The 27,536-nt window shown below is 39.3% G+C and overlaps 1 protein-coding gene across 3 annotated transcripts in view; it reads left to right on the top strand.

Annotated features, from left to right (window-relative positions):
* LOC145982202 (deoxyribodipyrimidine photo-lyase-like) overlaps window positions 1–27,536 on the top strand; it is a 95,200-nt gene that overhangs the window by 59,763 nt on the left and 7,901 nt on the right. For all 3 annotated transcript variants that reach the window (XM_083115774.1, XM_083115772.1, XM_083115773.1), the window contains exons 7-9: window positions 5,647–5,845; window positions 12,000–12,192; window positions 17,905–18,146. In XM_083115774.1, coding sequence (XP_082971900.1) covers window positions 5,647–5,845; window positions 12,000–12,192; window positions 17,905–18,146 — 634 coding nt within the window. The remainder of the gene's footprint in view (window positions 1–5,646; window positions 5,846–11,999; window positions 12,193–17,904; window positions 18,147–27,536) is intronic.

Genomic DNA, 27,536 nt, shown 5'->3' with positions numbered 1-27,536 from the left:
GTTATGCATTTTCGAGGCAACTCATCTTCAAATATCCCCTGGCTGTTATTAAAATCTCATGTTACTAGAAAAATACATTATATCTACACCCCACTCTGCACAGCCTCTGCATCTGATAGATATGTCTTTCTTACCCTACAAAAGCACTATAGTAATAAACATCGAAGGTTGCTTGCTAATGTTAAACATTTATTTCTCCTGTGAAGTACAGTTGCATCTGGGATCTGATGAGGCGAGTTTAGTCCAGTGATGCATTCATCTTGTAGGACATCTCTCTTCACTCTGAAATAAAAACTTTAAATTATTTTCAATGCAAAATACAAGCAGAAAGAAATCCTCTCTAATCAAGTATATAGGCTTTTAGGTTCAAGTTATACTGTACAGATCTTCTGTTTATCACGTTCTGCATCTCTTTACCTAGAACCATATTCTTCTAATTCATTACACTTTGTCAGAACCTGAAATTTGTTGACTAAAATACTGCAAGGTGGAATTTTATTTCAGTGATCAAGCTGCACATACAAAATGCATGTGTAAACTAAATACTAATTTTACCCTAAAAAACAACTGTGCTTGGGTGCATGTTTGTGTTTGAATTCTTAATCAACATTTGAATGTGACTAATTCTACAGAAATTGTTGTATCGAATATATTTCTCCATTCAAATCAATGGGGTTATGGGGGGGGGGATGTCCCCAAAAAATCTTGCCCTTAAATATCCCCCAACAAAAATTTCCAGGGGGGGGATTGTTGTAACCTCAATATAAGCAATCAGTTTTGACTTCAAATATATTTTACTAAAAATAATATTGAAAATAAACACAAAAAGGATATGTTTCTGTATGTTTGCATGCTTTCTCTCTCTCTTTCTATCAAGAGACCATTAACAAATTGTGTACACCAGTAACAATATGTGCACAGTAAAAGTAAAACAAGAATTCAAGACAAATATATTATGAAAATAAAAGTATTTACTATTAATAGAAAGCAGAAACTAAACATAAACTTATACATAATAAAACCATTCCAAATAGTGTGTAATTTATTGACATTTTTAACCGGTTAGTGATGGAATTAGTTTGCTACTTTATGCATATCTGATAGAATATATATGTAATAGTGATTTACATTTCCTATCATGTAATAATTCATTAAGATCTTCCTCCCCTCCATGGCCGCTGTGGCTTAGTCAGTAACCCATCTGACTACCATGCTAAAGGTCCCGGGTTCGATCCCTGGCCGGTTCAAATCCGGGAACTTTTCTAACGTTAGAAAACATTGGAAGCGACCCTGGCACCCACCCAGAATCGAATGACATGGGTACCTGGAGGAAACCCTGTGGGGTAAAGGCAGTCAGGGGTGTGATGCTGATCACATGACCCCCACTCACAACCGGATCAAGAAAGTGTGGGGCGTTACCCCAACACCCCTACATGCCTTCATGGCTTGGTGCTAAGCACAGGGGAGCACTTTACCTTTTTACCTTCCTCCCCCCCACAAGTTTTAAATGATTTTGCAACCTAGTTCATATTGTTTTACAACAGACACACATTTTCCATGTATACTATACCAAACAAAAACTTTTAAAGAAACTTACTTGTGTATGCTGCACTCCTCGATCCTCTCCTTTTTTTTTGCGTGGGCCATGCTCCCACGGAACTGGAGTTTCACTCTCTGATGGGTTTCTCTGCCTTACATGTTCCCTCACTGACTCCTTGAGCCTCCCTCCTCCAAGACCTAAGTGCCTCCTAGGCCCTTTAGTCCCCCTGGGCTCCTTCAGGGTTCCCCTGGGCCCCTTCAAGGTCTCCTTCTTGGGATCCCTTTGGGCCACCCAGTTTCCCTGGGGAGAAAACTAACACTGCCGAGGAGATCCTGGACAATGGGGGAGCCCAGGTCGGAGGGGGATGTTTTGGTGCCTTCACGCCTACCACCCTCCTTCCCGTCAAATCCCTTCACTTGGGAATGAGTTCCCAGGCAATGCAGTAATGGTATAGCAGAAGAGGTGCACGGTATCCAACCCCCTGTAGTGAGTGCCGAAAGGGACAAGAGAGGCTCCCTCACATGCACAAACTCACGGAACATAGATACACTCGCACTTCAAAAAAAGAAAACATAAACTATGGGCTAATAACTGAGGACTAAGAGGGGACTTGGAGTGTGAACTAGCATATCCACCAAATACAACTCCTACTCATTATGGTGACTCCAGCTGCCATACAGCAGCCGGAGACCACCCTTACTCTCTATGGTGACTCCGGCTGCTTAGAGGTGGCTGGAGTCACAATAGTGAGTAAGTGTGGTCTCCAGTTGCTCCCTACGGCGACTTCAGCGGCCTCTAAGCAGCCAGAGACCACTCTTGCTCCCTACGGTGACTCCTGTATATACAACAGGGGATATCATCTCCCGTCTCCCCCGTTCACTGTATATAAGTAGGAAATAGAAAAGGATTCTCACCTACTGCTTGTATGGTACTCCTCTTGCCATTTGCCTTTTCACTGGATTCTCTTCAACCAGTTCATTGGCTTCTTAGGAGACGTCCTGGAGTCGAACATAGAAGTCAGACTTTGCTGTTCCCTCAGGCTGTCTTCAAGTCTGGAAACATACAGAAACTTCTCCTGAGAAGAGAAAAAGTATTATTTTGGACTATTCATGTTGTACCACAACTTTTCCTTAAGAAATAGTGCAAAGTGTGTAATTGTACTGTTTAGCTGCATCTACAGGATATATCTGAATGTTATCCACACAGTTTCAAAGTTTTCAAACATTGTATAATTTGCTATTTTTGCTTGTAGGTACCATGTACTTTCCATGGTCAAGTTTTATGTAATACATGTAGGTAGTGTTTATTATAATGCCATTATTGACATAACATTAATAAAACTTAAACTAACCAATAGTTTAATTGCTAATTATTTTGTTTGCACATCAGGGTTGGAAAAATAATGAAATAACACACACAAAGATACAATAATGTTTCCAATTTCTGAAACTGGTAGTTTGACTCTTTCTAAGCTTGGAGACAACAAAACAAAGGGCTCATTCAGTTGATTTATTTCATTCTTCAATCTAAGATGGATGATATTTCAGTACTAATGTTTCTTTCGGTTTCGGTACACTAAAATTAGGTATTAACAAAGAATTTAAAATCTGCAAAAATTGATTGGTTCAGTCAAGCGCCTTCTTAGACAATGCTCAACTATGCTTACATCACAAAATGACAAACTTCAAGCAAAATTTATGTGGACCGTTACACACTAAATCTGGGGGGGAGGGAACAAAAAAAATATTTTCCATAATTAGAGTTGAACAGTATCATGTACAGTTTTGTAAAATATGAAAGTGTTATTTTAAATGTGTGTGACTGGGACTTAAGAGTAACCAAAGTGAAAAGGCATGAAAATAATTTAAACGAGAACTACCAGTCAACATCTAATAAAATGTTTCAGATTGGTATTTTATAGAATTATATTGATAAATGTGACCATTTTTAGGAAATTTCATCTTGTCCAGGCAGACCTTTGAAGGAAATATTAGCTAAAACCTTAAAAATTGTGTTACAAACGTCCTCCCCAATCTATTTTCAAACATTACGGAATATAAATAATACTACTGTGTTTCATACAGCAATACCTTACAGTATACCAAACTCCCTTCTACATTTTTCACTATTCAAAGCAAGCTTGAACTTTAAAACAACAAAATGCCAGATGAGCTACATTTTTTGTTTGTCAATTTGTGTATAAGTATGTTTGTTAACATTTGAATCTTAACTTACACAACAAACTTAGGTTTTGAAAATGGAACAACATGGAATATTCAATGCATAATTTGTATACAGTTCTGATAAGGTATGTTACGTGCATTTATTTTTTTTTTGTCATTTCATATTTTCATGTACTAACATATGGATCATTTTTAATCAAGATGATTTTCAACTGATCACTAATAATCTGATGTCAGTGAAACTGAGAATTTTTTAAAGAATATATTTACATGTTTTATATTATTATATGAAACTTACTTACCTTTCAATCTTTCCTTGATTTCCTATTGGTTTTATCTCGGTCAAAGTTGCATCAAAAGCCAATCTGTTATTAGCGACCACTTGAATTTATTTTGGACAGTTCTTTAGTAGCTTGAGTCCTATGGAAACAGTTGAATCGAAAGCATTGTTACACACCAACAATGCAGTATTGTAAATTGTTTACAATAAGATGTTAAAAATGTCTTACTAGAATATTCTCTAGTCTGCACATGGATTGGATTAGTTCCTGCCTAGACAGTGGCGTTAGCCCGCGGGCCTCGATCCCACTCAATAATTTGTTTATTATTTTATTTTATTTATTTATTTCGAACAGTATTTATAATGCGATAAACAGAGAGTTCCAAAGTACAGCACTTTTACACATAGACTCATAAGCAAATATCGCAAAGCAAAGTGGTTAGCACATCGTGCTGATGATGCCAGATGTCCTTGGTTCGAATCCCAGTCTGGGCATGGATGTTTGTGAGTGTCCATTCATCAATTTCATCATGTCACCACTCATCCACATCTTTGCAAATTAGCCAAAAGCGGCAAAAAAGCGAAGTAAAATAAAGCAAATCAATCAATGAAAACCAATAAATTGCCAACATAAGATCTACTGATAACGATATTCTGCTGATCCAATGTAAAATTCCAAATGGTTCATTGACCTCCTTAATAAATGTATGTTACTAGATGAAGCAAGCCTTTGCAATGCAAAATAAGCTGCATTTTTAGACATTCACTTTTTTAGAAAGTACGGAGTGGAGACTATTATGTTTATATCATAAAAATTATAACAAAATGGCACAATATTGCACTAAACTGTAAGATATTTATATACATATCAGATTGATAAACTGGTACACTGATATGACCATATCGACCCATATATATTTTGAGAACCAATCAATCTGTCCCATCCTTAGATTTTGTATAAGATGTTTTTTTTAGCATGCAGTGTTAATTGGGCACTATCCATTGTCTGGTGTTTTAAACTATATGAATTCTAACACTTTGTTTCAAGAGAGCACCTGTTCTCTCGTACTGAGGGTTTCTCCTTGTATACTTTGAACGATGCCAATGAACCCAAAACCCATTTATTCATTCATTTTGTACATGCAAAGTTACAGACTATTTATACAGGGCATCCAAAAAGTCACGTAACCGAGATTTTGAAGGTACGTAACTTTTGTAGATGAGAAATGAACCTTGTATGTGTATTAACTTGTTATTTTTTATGTGTATTGATGGTCTCTGGGTATTTATGGAATTTTAAAATACCAATAATTTTTTTATGCATTAGATGCTGTTTATGGGTTTGATTATGACATATTCATAAAAATGCATGTTTTTCGAAATTACAATGTGCACTGGCAACATTGGTTGTGTCAGAGGGAAGTGAAATGTGTGCCCAACATCTGGCTATCTTATTCAATCAATTCGGAGATAAAAGAAATAGTTGAAATTTATCATGCAAAAATACTAACATACCTATCATATCTCTATTTTTTTGTTACATTCTTTCAAAGTCTCGTTTGTCTTTTCAGACACCCTGTATGTACATGTCAATTATCAGCTTATAGTCACATCATTTTTATGTATATTGTCTTGTTATTTAGCCAGTTGATTGGTGTGCAGCTGAAGAGTCCCTGGAAGTCAACCGCACAGTTGATGAAGTGGATTGGGCCGTACCTGGAACTCAAACAGGACTTCTGCAGTTGGAAGATTTTTGCAAGAACCGTTTGAAATTGTTTGCTTCAAAAAGGAATGATCCAACAGTCAATGCGTTGAGCAATCTCTCTCCCTGGTTTCATTTTGGTAAGTGGTTTTCTTTTATATCACTTCCATATTTACTGGGGCTGAGTTGATACCGCCATTTGTTGATACCCTGACCGATTCCTACCCACCGTTAATAGCTTGAATTCTGCGTAGACGTGAAAAATTGAAACTTTTATTAGTCCAAATCCCATTGAATTTATATGTATTAACTCCTTGAGGCAATTTTTTTCACAGTTTAGTTTTTATTTTTATCGAGGAAGGAAAATAATGCTGCGTGTGAAAATGACACAGAATTCTCTCAATTATTTTACTTTGTTAGTGTCCTTTGCAGAACAATGTATCTGACAGAACGAAGCTCATTAGTTAAAATTGATCTTGAAATTCATGTACAATTAACAATTTTTCGTAGATTTGTATATCCTGTAACATTTGTGATTTGTGCTTGTAGATATATTTCGAGTCTGAGTATGTGAAATGACACCTTAAATTGAATATTTGAAATGTATGCACTGTTTAATTTAATTAAATTAGAATTTTTGTATACGTTGGAATCACATGGACCCTTAATATTGTTAATATATTTGTGTGTGTGTGGGTGGTGAGAGACGGTAATATATAAGGCTGAAATGGAGAAAACATCTGTTTGTATCTTTGATTTTCTATAAAGTTCGTCTTGAAAACTGGGAACTATACTTGAATTTTATTATGGTCCTAGAGTAGTCACCTATACTGATACTTGTATAATTCAGTTTAAAATAGCAAAGGCTAGTTACAGAGTCATACTAATTCTTGTTCTTCCATAAAAAGGGGGGGGTGGCGGGAAAAAGCAGCTTCCTTTGAAACTGAGTCAGTGGCGCATAGACATGTCGTTTGGGGGGGACAAGTCATGTTCTATTGCTCGTATGATAATAGTGCAATTATTTTCTTGTTCCAGACGTGCCAGCGATCATTTCCATGTGTATTTTGACAATGTCCTGTACTTTGTTGTCCAGTGGGGAAGGGACATTTTTCTTCAGAAATTTTGGAAGTTTCCGGTTCCTTCCCTCTCCCCGCATCCATATATACACTCAATGTGCATAACTTGTATGTAGTCCGAATCTATGGTTCATTCGGCGTATAACTGTACTTGATTCATCCGTCTAGGGCAATTAGCTTCGGACCTACAGTCGTTTCAAGGTAACTGCACATTTTGCTGAATGGATCAGTAGCGTACAGACATATCGTTTTGCGGGTACAAGTCGTGTTATATTGTTCATATCATAATAGTGCAATTATTTTCTTGTTCCAGACATGCCAGCCATCATTTCCATGTGTATTTTGACAATATCTGTAATTTGTTTTCAGGGGCAGAGGGGCATTTTTCTGAGTTTTTGGAATTTTCCAGTTCCTCTCCCCCCCCCCCCTTCATCCATATATACACTCAATGTGCATAATTTTATATTGTCCGAATCTATGGTTCATTCCGAGTAAAACGATATATCATTTGTCTGTCTACAGCAATTAGCGTCCGATCTGCAGTTCTTTGAAAATCCAAAACTTGTAAATCCTTTTTTATCCATCGAAAATCTCAAAGCGCATCATGGGGTAACTATGCATTTTGTTGAAATTCGAGACTTGAGTCAGTGGCGCGCAGACATGTCGTTTTGGGGGTACAAGTCGTGTTCTATTGATCATATGATAATAATGCAATTATTTTCTTGTTCCTAACACTCCAGCGATTATTTCCATGTGTATTGTTACAATCTTGTACTTTTTTTGAGGGGGGGGGGGTGATATCCACGAGTAAACCAAAGCAAATCGAATGGCACAATCGTTTGTGAAATTTTAGCCCAGTAAGTTCCAGTTTGGTATAAATGTTATTGTAGGTTGGCAATTCAGGTACATACTTGTGGATCTTTTTCTCTTGTGTGTCATATAAAATGTACACTATACAGCCAAAAGTCACCGGACACCCAGTGCTGTTCATTCCAAAGATGCCAGCCAGGTAACCAATAAAATGTCGGACCTCCTTTTGCTATTATTACAGCATTTACTTTAAGGGGGGAAGCTTTCCACTAAGTTCTGGTGGATTTTTTTCCCATTCATCCTGTAGCCTCATAAATAGTTCAAGGGTGATTTTCGGTGGAGTGGGTCTGGCACGCAACTGGCACTCCAGTTCATCGTAAAGATGTTGAATGGGGTTCCAGTCGGGACTTTGAGCGGGCCAGCTAAGCACATCCACTTGATTGTCCTCAAACCACGATGCAGTGGACCTGCTTTATGGACAGGGGCATTATCGTGATGATAGAGAAAAGGGCCCATTCCAAACTCTTGGCCCAGTGTTTGCAGCATGCTGTTGTCTAAAATGTCCTCATAAACATCAATGTTCATGTTGCCATTGGCCAATTATGGCTCAAGCCCAAACCAGGAAAAACATCCCCTGACCATGACACTACCACCACGCTCACTTGGGTGTCCAGTGACTTTTGGTTGTATAGTGTATTGCATATAAGTACTCAATGATGAGGAAAAGACAGTTTTCCAGATACATTGGATGAGCAACTGGGAAGAATATGTAGTTATTCAGCATGACATCCATTTACTGCCTGCTGTTGCATGTTGCCATATTTATGCATATTCAATTGAAAGTATTTGCATCTACACAAGACAGGTGCTTAAAGTATGCCTACAATTTCGTTTCAGATCAGGATGGGCATTTGGGGCAAAATAAATGGTATTTTCCCAACTAAATCAGAAAATCTTCAGTGCATGAAATATTAAAAGTTTCCTGAGACTAAGAATCTCAAATTCTATACACTATTCCTGACCCCAAGTGATTGTCTTTGCATTTCTCAAATCAAGACTGCTATACGGTGCACGCTTTTAGAAGGAACATGAGTTCGGCCAATACCCAGCCAGTGCTACTGCGCTGTTGCCAAACTAACTGCTAGCGCAAGGGAAGGACAAAAAATTCGCGATGTGTCCATTATTTTTGATAATGCATGCACGGTACATATGAGTACAGTGAAATAATATATTGAATATTTCTACACAGGATTATAATATCATATCACTGTAGCATATACGAGAAACCCATACCTGAGAGAAGCTTGAAGGTATTTATTTATTCATCACCGCTCTCGTCGTCTTCCTCGGTCTCCGCATGGACGTTCGCAGGATTTTTTCCAGGGAGGGGCAAGGAAGGTGTTTTTTTCCAGGGGGGCAAACAAGGCACATTTTCCTCCATAATAGTGTTGTTCCCTCAAAAACATTGCTTAAATTTGAATATCATAGTCATGTAATAATTAACACATATTATTGTGACTGTAATGAAATTATATGTGAAAAATATATAATTTTTGGTTGACTTTCATTTTCCAGGGGGGCCATGGCCCCCTCTCGGCCCCCCTCCCGGACGCCCATGGGTCTCCGTGTCACTGATTTCACTCATTTCCGAATCACTCTCCTGGAGGTTAATGATTAGATTTTGCACCCTTGGTGCCTGTACTACTGGTGCTAAGTTTTGAGAGTGACATTATTTAAAATAAAAAGAACACACACTATCGCATGAAAGGGCTGTATTTAATCTTTTCATAAACTGTTCTTTGTGCCGCACGAGTGAAAGATGAGCGAATAATTTTACACCAGCCTTGCTACGAAAACGCTGAACTCAAACTCACCCAGGCTTTCGATGTTCGAGAACGCCCTGAACAATGAAGGGTCATTGTTTATATCGAGGCGAATTTAACACCCACAGTTTTCCCTAGACACAACAACTCAGCTGCGTCAACACGGTGGCAACGAAAAAAACAGGCGGAAGGAAATGAAAAGTGATGTTTCCCTTGTTTCTTCAAGGAACGATAACTCCGGCTGTAGGCTACGGAAATTCATGGGACTTGGACAGTCAGGTTCAAAATGTCTTTCCCCATCTTATGATAAACCTTAAAGTGGCGAGTTTTATGAAAACTTCTCGCGCGCAAGAAAAATACAGAACACTGCTTTTAACTTCCGCGCCGCAGTCTCCTAACTGTACAACGCTGCACTCCTGCCATTGGGTGATCGCCACGCACACCCTCTGCATGGCTCCACTCGATATCGCTTCTAAAAGCGTGCGTCGTATAATTTCAAGAAATTGCAGACACTTATAGTGCAGAAACCATGAAGAATAACATTTTTTAAAACACTATCATTTGGAATTTCTCAACTGTTGATGATTTGCTGAAGGCGGGATTTGGATGACATTATTTTCTGGTACCACTACAGACGCTTTACAGCCCACATATTCATAGTGATTACTGCAGAGTCTGTTTGTCAGCTTCCAATTTTCATGCCTGGCAGCTTGAAACCAAAAATTTCAGTGTCCTAGATCAATAGGAAATTTATGAAGAGATATCTTTGAAAGATTATTTAGCCCTGACCATATGTTACCGGTATATGCTACTGCCATGCACCCTTTCATTTCTTCCCTAAATGACACTATTAGCTCAGTTTATCTACATGTTGTGGACTTATGAACTGGAAATTGTTTTACTAAAACTATGGTGTCTGCATGAGACACTTCCTTCCATTGGATAGACTGTATAGGGTTTTCTCCCCTCGGTGGGTTGGCATTACTGTACATTCGGAGCCCTTCCTGCCCCTCAGTTTTCTGTCAGGGTTTCCTTCCTTTAGCCTTTGGGGGGGGGGGGGGCGGTCCCCTCCCTTACCTGCAAGGCATCAGTGGCAGTGTTTTTTTAATGGTGGCACTTTCTCACCATGTCGCAGTGTCATCATAGAGCTTTCCAGAAGTTTTATTCAGTTGTTCTGCCTGAACTACCCTCTCCAGACCCTGCTGACACTGTCGCCTCAATCCAGAATTGCTTATTTGCACCTAACAATCATATCTGATGGTCTTTCGCTATCCGCTGCCTGCGGCCTGCCCGGTTGCTGAGGCCCCTCCCTAGGGAGTTTGGGGGGATGTTAGTGTTAGGTTAATGAAGAACGTCGCAGTTTCTATGCCAAGAATTTTATTATACCATCTTGCTTGGACAGACACAAGTGCTGAACAAAAAGGTCAAGAGAACAAAACAGTTGAACATTGATAACTGTGCAGCTTCGCACAGACTACAAATTATGTAGTATATCAACCCTTGAATCTGACACACTTTAATGTTTATTGATAATGCAACCTACATTTAGTCCACGCTGGTTTAAAACTGTCCATCTTTTTTTTTCCTCCATTAGTTTGCAAGTATGAATTGGCAATGAATGGTTTATTTTATTTCCGTACAGGCCTTCGAGGTCGGGTTTGGGTTCACCTTTCTTGTCATCTGTTTCCCAAGAGGGCTGAGGTTTATGCAGCATTTCTCGGAAAATCTACATGGAACATTTTGTGCTGGCATCCTAACCTGTCACAAGAAAGGGTGAAAGGACCTTTGAAAACGGCAAATGTTGACAGACTAAGTGTTGCTCTTCTCCACCCATGTAGCCAGTAAAAATCATTTGTTATGGGAAAAGAAAATTCAACCAATTCCAATCGGTACCGGCTCAGTCCTGATTATTAATGTGATAAAAACTTTCATTACAGTATAGTGTAATTTTTTAACATACCTGTGTCATTGCATACAGCGTGTTCGAAAAGTCACGTAATGGAGACTTTGAATGTACGTAACTTTTGTACAGGAAGATATAGAGACATGAATGTTACACTGGGTATTAACTTTGCCTGTGTGGATATTTTTTAAACATTAAACATGAAAATCATGCTCTACATGAATGTTCAGTAAGGGGGGAAAAGGTTACTAAGGTGTAAAATCTTTTTTCCATGAAGTAAAATGAAAAATGGATAAGAGACAGCTGTGTACTCACTTGCTAAAATTTTCGATGGTCTCTCTAGATATTTATCAAATTGATAAAAATCGTTACACATTTTATGCATTACAGATTATTTATGAAGTTAATTACGAGGTGTATTGGCAACATTGGTTGTGTCAGAGGACAGCATCAGGTATGTCCAACATCTGGCTGTGTTATTCATTCAATGCCGAAATGAAATAAAAGTGTTGAAATTTATTGTACAAAAAGATAGGTCGGTTAGTTTTTCATGTCTCTATTCCCGTTTTGTGTAAAAGTTATGTATGTTCAAAGTCTCGGTTCCGTTACTTTTTAAACACCCTGTATATCTACTAGAATTTATGATTAGTATTATTATTTTACTTGAACACATGCTTTCCAGGGCAGTTGTCAGTTCAGCGTGCTGCTCTTGTTGTGAAGGGGTATAAAAAGAGCTATTCAGAAAGTGTGGATTCTTTTCTTGAAGAAGCAATAGTGAGACGTGAACTTGCAGATAATTTCTGCTTTTACAATAAGCATTATGACAATCTGGAAGGAGCATCATCTTGGGCCAAAGAAACTCTCAAGAAACATAAGTATGTCTGATTTTTATTCACTGTTTGCTTTATTTTTTTAAAACCCTCTCCTTTTTTTACTGTGTACTCCTTTCAGCTATGGGAAGAACATTTAAATTATGAACTGAAGAATTTTTTTAATGCCAAAGGTGCTTAAAGAGCTTTTTTGTTTGTTTATACCGAGAAACATGAAATTACGAGCCTCAAGGCCACATAACACGTTATTTTCTTATATTTTTATTTCTGTTATTATTATTATTTCATTTTATTTTTATTTTACGTTTACGTTTATACTTTATACTTGATGCTTTTTTCACTTTATTTTATGCTTTTCTTTAACTATAATAAAAGACAGAAATTCTTAACAAATGAATAAAACATTTAAAATACTGAGAAGTTACAGTAAACATGCCAACAGAATTTTAAGTGTCTGACTTGTCGGAAGTGTCAGATTCATAATAGGAAGAAGCTCGTGTAAAAGCAATATCTCTTTTTCATCATGACTGGAGGGGCATAGGGGTCAAAATGGGACAACGTCGCCAATTTTGTGACCACTGTAACTTTTGGAGGTTTCAGATTGCAGGCAAAAAAAAATAAAGGAGTTTTTCCTAGGTTGCAGAAATTCCAAATTAATTTGATATTTTCAAATTTTTATCTAGTCGACATTTTCTGATATTATACAAGGGTCTGCTGAAATCTTCATGGCCCAACCATGTTCCCAAAGGATTTGAAGGATGGTCATATTATGTCTTGAAAGTTCATATCCTTGTATGATGAAGCACCAAAACTCAGAGCATTAGTCAAAGACTTTCTTTTAAGTCCTATGTAGTGAGCATGTCTGCCCAGCAGGCGATATTTATGAACACCGAAACCAAGGCTGTGATGAAGTTTTTGTTTCTCCAGGGCAAGTCTCCAAAGGATATCCATAGGGAAATGAGTAACACTCCGCAGGACTCTGTTCCTTCATACGCAGCTGTGAACTAGTGGGTGGCACAGCTTAAACACTGTGAATTCTCAACAGATGAAACCCTCCCTCTACACATAAAGACCAAAAACTGTAATCGTTCCACAAGACATGTTCAAACTCATGACCTGATTCTTGCAGACTGCTGCATATCAGTGAAATATGTGGCAGAGACTGGGCATTTCACGGGAACGCATTGGTGCCATAATTCACTATGATCTGGACATGTGCAAACTCTCAATGAAATGGATGCAAAAAATCTGTCCATAAATGCAAAATGTGAAGCATCCAGGAAAATCATGTCCCATTTTGAACACTCCAAACAATTCCTGTCAAAATTCGTCACCATGGACAAAACCTGTTTATAAATATCACCATGATCAGGAGACAAAGCAACAGTGAATGGAATTGCAACACCTTGCCCCTAGAAGTTCAAAGCACAATAGTCTGCAGGGAAGGTCTTCACTTCTTTTTTCTGGGGCAAGGATGGTGTGTTACGAGGGCTGCTGGAAAAGTTTCTGTAAACTATCACCAACAGTGGCGCTAGTGTTCCGCTATTATAAAAATCCGAACAATAGACCTTTTTTTATGTTTAAATTATCTTTGATTGTTTGTTTAAGCCTATTCGTTTATTTTTCACAGTTGTTTGAAGAAGTAGTTTCGTGTGAGAAATGGAAATTTCTCGTGAACACTTTCGGGCAATGATTTTTTTATGATTTCAAATGTAGTTTAACACCGAAACAATACATCGAGCGACTTCATTTGGCTTTTGGGAATGAAACACCATCCAATAGGACTGTGTACAATTGGTTTTCCGAATCCCAGCGTAATCACACATTTCTCAGTGATGTAGGTCGTCCATCTACGTCTGTTGTTGCCAGTAATGTTGATGCTGTGCGTGAAGTGATTGAGAGAGATCGGCATGTGACATACTGTGAGATTCAGGCATCCTAGAACATTGACATGAAAGCAATACATACGATTTAGCATGGTCATCTGAACGTACGGAAACTTCCAAGCCGTTGGATCCCACACAACTTCACCGAAGATCAAACACAGGCTCGTGTAAATTGGTGTAAAGAAATGCTCAAAAAATTTAACTGAGGCAAGTCAAATTTGGCGTACTACATCGTTACAGGGGACAAAACTTGGATCTATTCATACGAACATGAAACTAAACAGCAATCCACTGTTTGGGTGTTTCAAAGTGAGCCGAAACCAACAAAAGTTGTTCTTTCAAGGAGTGTTGCCAAGCAAATGGTTGCTTGTTTCTTCGGTTATACCGGACATGTGGCAACAAAAGCTTTAGAAGATGTAAGGACTGTAAATGCTGAGTGGTATACAACAATTTGTTTGCCAGAGGTCATCAATGAATTGTGTAAAACAAACCCAAATCGTCGCATTATTCTTCACCACGACAATGCCATTTCCCACTCAGCACACAAAACTGTTGATTTTTTGTCCAGTAAATGTGTCAAATTAATGACTCATTGTCCGTACTCACCTAATTTATCACCTAATGACTTATTTGTGTTCCCACACATGGAAAATAAGATGCATAGTGAGCGATTTGTGTCGCCTGAAGCAGCTGTTGACGCATTCCGAACAACGGTTTCTGAGGTATCAGCTTCAGAATGGAAAAATGCTTTCAAAATTGGTTTGAGCGTATGCAAAAGTGTATCGATCTTAAGGGTGAATACTTTGAAAAATAATAAAGCCATTCCCAGAATTTCACATGTCTTTTTTCATATTGATTGCAGAAACTTTTCCAGCAGAACTTGTACTTATATATTATCTACCCAAGGACCAAATAGTTAATGCAGAGAACTACACATCATAACCCACTCGACCGAAGGAGAGACTGAAGCAGCAGCACCGTGGAAAGCTCAAAAAGAGGGCCCTGCTCCTGCATGACAATGAAGGCCTCCCCTATGGTGCAGTGGTAGCGTCATTGCCTTGTAATCAAGGGGTCCCGGGTTCGATACCCAGTGGAGGCACATAGTCGTTCGGATCCCACTTTAAACTGTAGGTCCAGTCCCGATTAACCTTACTGTGCGTAAAGTGGACTTAAAACACCTAATCAATCGATCAATCAATGATAATGAGCCTGCTCATCGAGCATTACAAACACAGCTGCGTGTTTTAATCTTTCAGTGTCTTAATGATCACCCCCCCCACTTCCCCGATCTTGCTCCATCAGGCTACCTTTTCTTGCCCCCCAACTCAAAAAGTCATCTTAAAACAAAAGTCTGAAGGTATGCCATGGAATGTTCGTGTGAGGAGTAAAGTTCAGACTTCTTTTCAAGTTGTCTGCAAAAGTTGGAGCATTGTGCCAAGAAGTGCACCGAGCTTCGAAAGGAGTATGTTGAGTAACTTAAAAAATTCATCAGTCCCACTGCAATCCTTCTGGGACAGGCCATGAACTTTTCAGCACCTCCTTGTAGATTGTTTTTGCGAGGATCAGATAGCTGAAACAAGCGGTAAATCAATAACATTGTGACAATATCAGCTGCTCTAAAATTAGATCTTTATATCCAGGATTTTTCTACCAGCGACCTGCATTATAGAAATGCTATGGAAATTGTTCAAGGTGATTAAGTATAACTTACTTATAACTAGGGCTCGGAAGTTGATGACCTGCAAGGTTTTTCTGTACAAGCCATTCGCCTCCTTTCAGAGTGGGTGTTGCACAATACAGTAGTCGGCCAGCATCTGAAAATACAGTTGTGCTTCACAAGCATCAGATTAATTTTATTTATGGTGTGTCTAATTTTACTTTAAGACCACAGATTAAAGCGATAAAAAGACTAGCATGTCAGGCAATTTAAGTATGTAAGTTATGCTAGAAAATGCATTTAAAATTCACAAAACAACAGTGAAGGTGAGAAAGAAACCTCAAAAATGAAGAAAAATGCAACAAAAATGACAAAAAAGTACTGAAGAATAACCTAAAAGCCAAAAAAGGTAGAAAAATGGGAGTAGCCTTTCGATCACAAGTTCAATGAAATGGGATTCTGTCCAATTCACTTGCAGTAACAACGCACAACGCTTTCTCTCTAAGAAAAACTGGAGTGGGGATTCCGTCACTGATTGCTTGCACAGCACGTACTTCTGGATAATCTCGTTCCTGCCTAATGACGTCACAAAAACGTCCAATATATCATTTACTAGCTGCTGCCATTGTACACCTTCTCGAAGATGCTTCAACCACTTAGGAACTAAACGTTCATGTACTTTGTCTAGTAATTAAACAAGAATATCATGTGTAGGGGAAATTTTAAGTTCTAGAACTTTTTGAATTTTTAGCAAGAAACCAAATATAGATATAGCATCACAATTAATCAAGCGAGGAGATTCTGCATCGAGCTAGATGCTGCCTGCGTTGATATTTTAGATAGTTCTGGTTCCTGTATTCGCAACATTTTCTTGACAAGAAATGGGTTGAAAGTTAATCAAATCTCGCACACTAGAGTTACCACGGTTTACACACGTTAACTCCATTGCAGATAAAGGATTTAGTTCATTATGTAAAGCAGATCTTCTGGTTGAAGACATTCCGGAGAAGGGAATTCCTTGTGGAGTATCTAGTACCCCGTTTCATGTACAGTTGTAAATGGGTTTGACTGGTAGTGTGCCATTATATCGAAGTTTTAACTGCCAAATACAATTTGACAGAGAACCATGCATCTGTATGCACGTTACACTGGCTTGTTTAATGCATACGAACCTTGAAGTAAGCGCGCAGTGCAAGATTTCAACCTTAAAGGTCTACTTATTAGCTATGGGGCAGCTATGCTATTCGAATGTACAGATACAACACTGTTCCAAATTATGTGAGTTTATTGACATAATGTGCAAGCACAATTAGACTACATATAGAAAGATTGTTCAAAGATAGACTCGCTGAAATAAACATTGTCTTATCACTTGGGCCAGTTTGATGGATATTAGTTTAACTAATTGATAATAATGAACTAAATCTGTCTTTTGACTGTCAAGTTACTTCTTCACGTAGTGTAGACGAGAAAGATGATGAACAAAATATAATTGAGTGAGTGAGTGCAAGATCAGAACTTAAAACATTATGGAAAGTACTTATGCTTCTCCTCCATATCGTGGTTCCTCGGACAACTTCACAAAGTGTCTACCTATAGGAAGCCAACTTCCTCTCTCTCTGGGTCAGAATCCAAAATGCGCTGCCTGAAGGGCTTGGAGGTCGCACAGAGGCTTCCTTATTACGTCATTGCTTAACCGATTCTATTGACCTCTGCCGGCAAAATTAAGAATGATTCCATCAATCTGGCACAAATGAAACACAAATATAACAAAATGACGGCTCCGCGTGCACTACGTCCATACACAAGATGGTACTAAGGGTTGCCATCTCGAGAACGAACTGACTGAGAGGACTACAAGTTCATTCCTTTGAGATGGTAGGAAATAATTACAGAAAAATTTAAAGGAATAAAACAAAGTATTTTGCAACTGTAATGTTGTACTGCAATGTATGCCCATGGAGTTTGATTTTAGTTACGATAAGGGGCTGCAACCGGTATAATGTGACAGGTGCAAATAACCCAAGTGTTGACGCACCTAAACATTTGCATTTCAATCAGTCAGTTATTGTTTAAGGCAGCGACGTCAATGTTGTACACAGGTGCTCACTTGGGACCCTTAGCTGTAGTGTTTCTAACACATTCTCTCTGTTAAAGATAGTATGAGATATCTCTACTTATGCTTTCAGTAATAGTGATTATTTTTAATTACAGAAGTGATAAAAGATCATACGTATATTCTTGTGAGCAACTGGAGGAATCAAAGACCCACGATGACTTGTGGAATTCAGCTCAGATTCAGTTGGTTCGTGAAGGGAAGATGCATGGATTTCTGAGGATGTATTGGGCAAAGAAGATACTAGAATGGACGACGACTCCAGAAGACGCTTTGCAAACAGCAATCTATCTGAATGACAAATACAACTTGGATGGAAGGGATCCCAATGGTTATGTTGGTAAGTGAAGCGTGACCAACACTAGCGAAATAGGGTCATTCGAGGAGAGTTACTACCTAATTAGCATTTAGTCTATTGGTATGGTTATACAGGGTGAGGCGAAAGTCCCTTTAAATATAAAGGAGTTATGTTGGGTCAGGGCCTGAATTTTGATGACATTTCATCTTTTAACTGGTGCATCGTAGACATTGCTAACTAGTACAGAAATCCTGAACACCCTCCTCAGATTGAAATGTAATTTTTTTTGTCATTTTTTAAAAATTTTGGGTCATTTTTTAAAAATTTTGGGTCATTTTTTAAAAATTTTGCATCATTTTTAGGTCATTTTTTAAAATTTTGCATTATTTTTTTTTAAAAAAAATGTGTTGTTGCATGCTGAGACATAAGAAGTTCAACAATTTCTGTTTTGTATGAACGTTATATTGCGGTACTTACTCTGAAAATCGGGAAATGCAACATTGTCGAGTTTCTTATTCACAGTCCATACAAGACACCAAGGTGAAGAAGCATATATACTACGAGGCGTATTCGTAAAGTAAGTACCGTTTGCAAATATTGCCTCTGTAGCGATGCAGTTGCAACCTTGTGAGTTCTCGCTGACGTCATTCATCCTTAGTCAGCCACAGGCACGCGTGGGAGCAGGTCATGCTTTTTCTTCGTAGTTTTCTGAAGGTTTGAAATGTTCAAGAAAATCAATTGGCCCACTGACTGTGAAGTCCAGTCTGTGATTTGTTCTCTCAATGCAAGAATGGTTGAATTCTTGCCTTGAGGACAGACCACCAACAAAGATGCCTGCTGTGACACATTAATCCGGCTGCATCGTGCAATTCAAAACAAACGACGCGGACTGCTTAGCGAAGGCATTGTGTTGCTTCACGACAATGCTCGTCAGCATACGGCCCAACAAACTCAAAATATCATCACGTCATTCGGCTGGGAACAATTTGTTCTTCCGCCAATAGCCCTGACTTGGCACCAAGTGACTACCATCTCTTTCTTCATCTGAAGAAGAAGTTTCTTGCTGGTCATCGTTTTGACGAGGATGACGACTTCGAAGCAGCAGTACATGGATGGCTTTCGTCACAGGCGGGAACATTCTATGATAATGGGATACAAAAGCCAGTACCACGCTACGACAAATGCTTGAACAATGGTGGAAACTACGTAGAAAAGTAGTTTAAGGTCTGTATAATGGAATGCAAATAAAAAAATATACGAAACCATTTTACTTTATTTTTTACACTCTTTCGGTACTTACTTTCCGAATATGCCTCGTATTTTCAATAAGCAGATTGAGTTTTGTACGAATTTTTGGGTCATTTTTCAAAGATTTTAGGTCATTTTACAGGATTTTGTAGTCATTTTCAAGGTCATTTTTCAAAGATTTTTAGGTTATCAAAATCCGGGCCCTGTGCTGGGTACTATTTACTTTTTTTATTACGTCTTGTTTGTCATGGTGAAGTTAACGCTTTGCAGCCTTTTCTATCACTTAACCATGTTTACATTGAAATTTAAGGATTTGATAATTAGAAATCAATTTAGAAACAGATTAAGCCCAGGTGGTATCATAGTTGCACATGTCAAGCCAAGGTCCACCATATTGAATTCAACTCCCAAAATTTTTAATTGAAAGGGTGTGATATGATATAACCGATTAAAATGATGTGCAATGGCACGTAAACTTCTCACCCTAGACGTCAGCATGATGTTTATGTGTTACACTTTAGAAGCTTTTTAATGCTTTCTTCTGGCACCTTGAAAAGGAGGAACTGGGTACAAGTTTTCATTCATAACTTTCTACTGGTTAAAGATACATCGAGAAAACCTTTACCACTGCATTTCTATGAAACTCAATATTTATCATATCTCTGTCTTTCCATTTAAAATGTTTGAGTTGATTTCAGTATGGCAGCCAACAATATGGTGGACCTTGGCTTGACCCAAACAACTATGGTTCCTCCTGGGCATAACCTGTTTCTATCGTAACCAATTGTACCCAGAATATCTCTTTTACATTTTATAAGGGGTGTTAAGGGACTTTTGACTCACCCTGTATTTTGAACCCAACCCTAATTTGGCCTTGTTTCCATGGGTCTGAAATGGCCTGAAATTTGAAGTCATTACATGCCATATAAACCTAAGAGAAAACTTGAAAATTTATTAACAAATTAGTTTTCTAAAATATAAAATGGACAACGTTTCATAAGTAGGTTAGTCGTATTCCTCTCAGATCTATTCATGGTAGGGATGAAAGTAAGAATGTGTTTATAACATATTGTTACATGCTAATATACATATATATATATATAATATACATACATACACATATATATATATATATAGTGTGTGTGCGGGCGTGCGAGATTTGTAATTAATTAATACACTTACAAGGGAGGTCTAAGTCTCCCCCTCCGATTTCCATGAAACTTGGCAGGTGTATAGAGGCACCCCCCTCAAATGTCAAGATGAGGAGAAATTGAAGTGGGGATCTGACCCCGAAACCACGTAAATATGGCATAGGATGAAACAGGGGGCATAGGGCCTCTCTATACACCTGCCAAATTTCATGGGAATCGGAGGACGACACAGGGGTCATATAATCCCCACATCAATTTGTCCTCATCTTGACATTTGAGGGGGTTTTGCCCCTAAAACCATTTTTTAGCTGAAACAAAAAAACACGTATTTCTTCCATTGGGTGCCACTATACACCTGCCAAGTTTCATGGAAATCGGAGGGACACAGTTGTCAGATCCTCACTTCAATTTGTTCTCATCTTGACATTTGAGGGGGTTTTGCCCCCTAAAACCGTTTTTTTAGCTGAAACAAAAAAAACACGTATTTCTTCTTTTCGGCCCGTTTATACACACACCTGCCAAGTATCATGGAAATCGGACTGGGACACAGGGGTGAGATCCTCACTTCAATTTGTCCTCATCTTGACTTTTGAGGGGGTTTTGCCCCTAAAACCATTTTTTAGCTGAAACAAAAAAACACGTATTTCTTCCATTGGGCGCCACTATACACCTGCCAAGTTTCATGGAAATCGGAGGGACACAGTTGTCAGATCCTCACTTCAATTTGTTCTCATCTTGACATTTGAGGGGGTTTTGCCCCCTAAAACCGTTTTTTTTTTAGCTGAAACAAAAAAAACACGTATTTCTTCTTTTGGGCCCGGTTATACACACACCTGACAAGTATCATGGAAATCGGAGGGGGACACAGGGGTGAGATCCTCACTTCAATTTGTCCTCATCTTGACATTTGAGGGGAGGTTGCCCCCTAGAACAGATTTTTAGCCAAAAGAAAAAAACACTTATTTCTTCATTTGGGCCCGTTTATACACACACCTGCCAAGTATCATGGAAATCGGAGGGGGACACAAAGGACAGATCCCCACTTCAATTTGTCCTCATCTTGACATTTGAGTTGGTTTTGCCCCGTAAAACCATTTTTTAGCTTAAACAAAAGAAACACGTATTTCTTCCTTTGGGCCCCACTATACACCTGCCAAATTTCATAGAAATCGGAGGGGGGCACATAGGTCAAATGCCCATTTAAATTTGTCCTCATTGACATTTGAGGTGGGTTGCCCCCTAAAACAGTTTTTTATCCCAAACAAAAAAAAAACACGTATTTCTTCCTTTGGGCTCATTTATACACACACCTGCCAAGTACCATGGAAATCGGAGGGAGAGACAGGGGTCAGATCCTCACTTCAATTTGTCCTCATCTTGACATTTGAGGGGGTTTTGCCCCCTAAAACCGTTTTTTAGCTGAAACAAAAAACACGTATTTCTTCCATTGGGCCCCACTATACGCCTGCCAAGTTTCATGGAAATCGGAGGGACACAGTTGTCAGATCCTCACTTCAATTTGTCCTCATCTTGACATTTGAAAGGGTTTTGCCCTGTAAAACCGTTTTTTAGCTGAAACAAAAAACACGTATTTCTTCCTTTGGGCCCCACTATACACCTGCCAAATTTCATGGAAATCGGAGGGGGGGCACATAGGTCAAATGCCCACTTAAATTTGTCCTCATATTGACATTTGAGGTGGGTTGCCCCCTAAAACAGTTTTTTATCCGAAACAAAAAAAAACACGTATTTCTTCCTTTGGGCTCATTTATACACACACCTGCCAAGTACCATGGAAATCGGAGGGGGAGACAGGGGTCAGATCCTCACTTCAATTTGTCCTCATCTTGACATTTGAAAGTGTTTTGCCCTGTAAAACCGTTTTTTAGCTGAAACAAAAAAACCCGTATTTCTGCCATTGGGCGCAACTATACACCTGCCAAGTTTCATGGAAATCGGAGGGGCACAGGGGTCAGATCCTCACTTCAATTTGTCCTCATCTTGACATTTGAGGGGGTTTTGCCCCCTAAAACCGTTTTTTTAGCTGAAACAAAAAAAACACGTATTTCTTCTTTTGGGCCCGTTTATACACACACCTGCCAAGTATCATGAAAATCGGAGGGGGACACAGTGGTCAGATCCTCACTTCAATTTGTCCTCATCTTGACATTTGAGGGGAGGATGCCCCCTAGAACAGATTTTTAGCCAAAACAAAAAAAAACACGTATTTCTTCATTTGGGCCTGTTTATACACACACCTGCCAAGTATCATGGAAATCGGAGGGGGACACAGGGGACAGATCCCCACTTCAATTTGTCCTCATCTTGACATTTGAGTTGGTTTTGCCCTGTAAAACCATTTTTTAGCTTAAACAAAAGAAACACGTATTTCTTCCTTTGGGCCCCACTATACACCTGCCAAGTTTCATGGAAATCGGAGGGACACAGGGATCAGATCCTCACTTCAATTTGTCCTCATCTTGACATTTGAGGGGGTTTTGCCCCCTAAAACCGTTTTTTTTAGCTGAAACAAAAAAAAACACGTATTTCTTCATTTGGGCCCGTTTATACACACACCTGTCAAATTTCATGGGAATCGGAGGATGACATAGGGGTGAGATCCTCACTTCAATTTGTCCTCATCTTGACATTTGAGGGGAGGTTGCCCCCTAGAACAGATTTTTAGCCAAAACAAAAAAAACACGTATTTCTTCATTTAGGCCTGTTTATACACACACCTGCCAAGTATCATGGAAATTGGAGGGGGACACAGGGGACAGATCCCCACTTCAATTTGTCCTCATCTTGACATTTGAGTTGGTTTTGCCCTGTAAAACCATTTTTTAGCTTAAACAAAAGAAACACGTATTTCTTCCTTTGGGCGCCACTATACACCTGCCAAGTTTCATGGAAATCGGAGGGGCACAGGGGTCAGATCATCACTTCAATTTGTCCTCATCTTGACATTTGAGGGGGTTTTGCCCCCTAAAACCGTTTTTTTAGCTGAAACAAAAAAAACACGTATTTCTTCTTTTGGGCCCGTTTATACACACACCTGCCAAGTATCATGGAAATCGGAGGGGGACACAGGGGACAGATCCCCACTTCAATTTGTCCTCATCTTGACATTTGAGTTGGTTTTGCCCTGTAAAACCATTTTTTAGCTTAAACAAAAGAAACACGTATTTCTTCCTTTGGGCCCCACTATACACCTGCCAAATTTCATGGAAATCGGAGGGGGGCACATAGGTCAAATGCCCACTTAAATTTGTCCTCATATTGACATTTGAGGTGGGTTGCCCCCTAAAACAGTTTTTTATCCGAAACAAAAAAAAAACACGTATTTCTTCCTTTGGGCTCATTTATACACACACCTGTCAAGTACCATGGAAATCGGAGGGGGTCAGATCCTCACTTTAATTTGTCCTCATCTTGACATTTGAAAGGGTTTTGCCCTGTAAAACCGTTTTTTACCTGAAACAAAAAAACACGTATTTCTGCCATTGGGCGCCACTATACACCTGCCAAGTTTCATGGAAATCGGAGGGACACAGGGGTCAGATCCTCACTTCAATTTGTCCTCATCTTGACATTTGAGGGGGTTTTGCCCCCTAAAACCGTTTTTTTTTAGCTGAAACAAAAAAAACACGTATTTCTTCTTTTGGGCCCATTTATACACACACCTGCCAAGTATCATGAAAATCGGAGGGGGACACAGGGGTCAGATCCTCACTTCAATTTGTCCTCATCTTGACATTTGAGGGGAGGATGCCCCCTAGAACAGATTTTTAGCCAAAACAAAAAAAACACGTATTTCTTCATTTGGGCCTGTTTATACACACACCTGCCAAGTATCATGGAAATCGGAGGGGGACACAGGGGACAGATCCCCACTTCAATTTGTCCTCATCTTGACATTTGAGTTGGTTTTGCCCTGTAAAACCATTTTTTAGCTTAAACAAAAGAAACACGTATTTCTTCCTTTGGGCCCCACTATACACCTGCCAAGTTTCATGGAAATCGGAGGGACACAGGGATCAGATCCTCACTTCAATTTGTCCTCATCTTGACATTTGAGGGGGTTTTGCCCCCTAAAACCGTTTTTTTTAGCTGAAACAAAAAAAAAACACGTATTTCTTCATTTGGGCCCGTTTATACACACACCTGTCAAATTTCATGGGAATCGGAGGATGACATAGGGGTGAGATCCTCACTTCAATTTGTCCTCATCTTGACATTTGAGGGGGTTTTGCCCCCTAAAACCGTTTTTTAGCTGAAACAAAAAAACACGTATTTCTTCCATTGGGCCCCACTATACACCTGCCAAGTTTCATGGAAGTCGGAGGGACACAGTTGTCAGATCCTCACTTCAATTTGTTCTCATCTTGACATTTGAGGGGGTTTTGCCCCCTAAAACCGTTTTTTTTAGCTGAAACAAAAAAAACACGTATTTCTTCTTTTGGGCCCATTTATACACACACCTGCCAAGTATCATGGAAATCGGAGGGGGACACAGGGGTCAGATCCTCACTTCAATTTGTCCTCATCTTGACATTTGAGGGGAGGTTGCCCCCTAGAACAGATTTTTAGCCAAAACAAAAAAAACACGTATTTCTTCATTTAGGCCTGTTTATACACACACCTGCCAAGTATCATGGAAATTGGAGGGGGACACAGGGGACAGATCCCCACTTCAATTTGTCCTCATCTTGACATTTGAGTTGGTTTTGCCCTGTAAAACCATTTTTTAGCTTAAACAAAAGAAACACGTATTTCTTCCTTTGGGCGCCACTATACACCTGCCAAGTTTCATGGAAATCGGAGGGGCACAGGGGTCAGATCATCACTTCAATTTGTCCTCATCTTGACATTTGAGGGGGTTTTGCCCCCTAAAACCGTTTTTTTAGCTGAAACAAAAAAAACACGTATTTCTTCTTTTGGGCCCGTTTATACACACACCTGCCAAGTATCATGGAAATCGGAGGGGGACACAGGGGACAGATCCCCACTTCAATTTGTCCTCATCTTGACATTTGAGTTGGTTTTGCCCTGTAAAACCATTTTTTAGCTTAAACAAAAGAAACACGTATTTCTTCCTTTGGGCCCCACTATACACCTGCCAAATTTCATGGAAATCGGAGGGGGGCACATAGGTCAAATGCCCACTTAAATTTGTCCTCATATTGACATTTGAGGTGGGTTGCCCCCTAAAACAGTTTTTTATCCGAAACAAAAAAAAACACGTATTTCTTCCTTTGGGCTCATTTATACACACACCTGTCAAGTACCATGGAAATCGGAGGGGGTCAGATCCTCACTTTAATTTGTCCTCATCTTGACATTTGAAAGGGTTTTGCCCTGTAAAACCGTTTTTTACCTGAAACAAAAAAACACGTATTTCTGCCATTGGGCGCCACTATACACCTGCCAAGTTTCATGGAAATCGGAGGGACACAGGGGTCAGATCCTCACTTCAATTTGTCCTCATCTTGACATTTGAGGGGGTTTTGCCCCCTAAAACCGTTTTTTTTTAGCTGAAACAAAAAAAACACGTATTTCTTCTTTTGGGCCCGTTTATACACACACCTGCCAAGTATCATGAAAATCGGAGGGGGACACAGGGGTCAGATCCTCACTTCAATTTGTCCTCATCTTGACATTTGAGGGGAGGATGCCCCCTAGAACAGATTTTTAGCCAAAACAAAAAAAACACGTATTTCTTCATTTGGGCCTGTTTATACACACACCTGCCAAGTATCATGGAAATCGGAGGGGGACACAGGGGACAGATCCCCACTTCAATTTGTCCTCATCTTGACATTTGAGTTGGTTTTGCCCTGTAAAACCATTTTTTAGCTTAAACAAAAGAAACACGTATTTCTTCCTTTGGGCCCCACTATACACCTGCCAAGTTTCATGGAAATCGGAGGGACACAGGGATCAGATCCTCACTTCAATTTGTCCTCATCTTGACATTTGAGGGGGTTTTGCCCCCTAAAACCGTTTTTTTTAGCTGAAACAAAAAAAAACACGTATTTCTTCATTTGGGCCCGTTTATACACACACCTGTCAAATTTCATGGGAATCGGAGGATGACATAGGGGTGAGATCCTCACTTCAATTTGTCCTCATCTTGACATTTGAGGGGGTTTTGCCCCCTAAAACCGTTTTTTAGCTGAAACAAAAAAACACGTATTTCTTCCATTGGGCCCCACTATACACCTGCCAAGTTTCATGGAAGTCGGAGGGACACAGTTGTCAGATCCTCACTTCAATTTGTTCTCATCTTGACATTTGAGGGGGTTTTGCCCCCTAAAACCGTTTTTTTTAGCTGAAACAAAAAAAACACGTATTTCTTCTTTTGGGCCCATTTATACACACACCTGCCAAGTATCATGGAAATCGGAGGGGGACACAGGGGTCAGATCCTCACTTCAATTTGTCCTCATCTTGACATTTGAGGGGAGGTTGCCCCCTAGAACAGATTTTTAGCCAAAACAAAAAAAACACGTATTTCTTCATTTAGGCCTGTTTATACACACACCTGCCAAGTATCATGGAAATTGGAGGGGGACACAGGGGACAGATCCCCACTTCAATTTGTCCTCATCTTGACATTTGAGTTGGTTTTGCCCTGTAAAACCATTTTTTAGCTTAAACAAAAGAAACACGTATTTCTTCCTTTGGGCGCCACTATACACCTGCCAAGTTTCATGGAAATCGGAGGGGCACAGGGGTCAGATCCTCACTTCAATTTGTCCTCATCTTGACATTTGAGGGGGTTTTGCCCCCTAAAACCGTTTTTTTAGCTGAAACAAAAAAAAACACGTATTTCTTCTTTTGGGCCCGTTTATACACACACCTGCCAAGTATCATGGAAATCGGAGGGGGACACAGGGGACAGATCCCCACTTCAATTTGTCCTCATCTTGACATTTGAGTTGGTTTTGCCCTGTAAAACCATTTTTTAGCTTAAACAAAAGAAACACGTATTTCTTCCTTTGGGCCCCACTATACACCTGCCAAATTTCAT

Source organism: Lepisma saccharinum (genome assembly GCF_977018435.1).
Source record: "Lepisma saccharinum chromosome 12 unlocalized genomic scaffold, izLepSacc3.1 SUPER_12_unloc_1, whole genome shotgun sequence".
NCBI classification, from domain to species: domain Eukaryota; kingdom Metazoa; phylum Arthropoda; class Insecta; order Zygentoma; family Lepismatidae; genus Lepisma; species Lepisma saccharinum.
The sequence above is the reverse complement of the archived record's forward strand: the minus strand, read 5'-3'. Positions and strand labels throughout refer to the sequence as shown.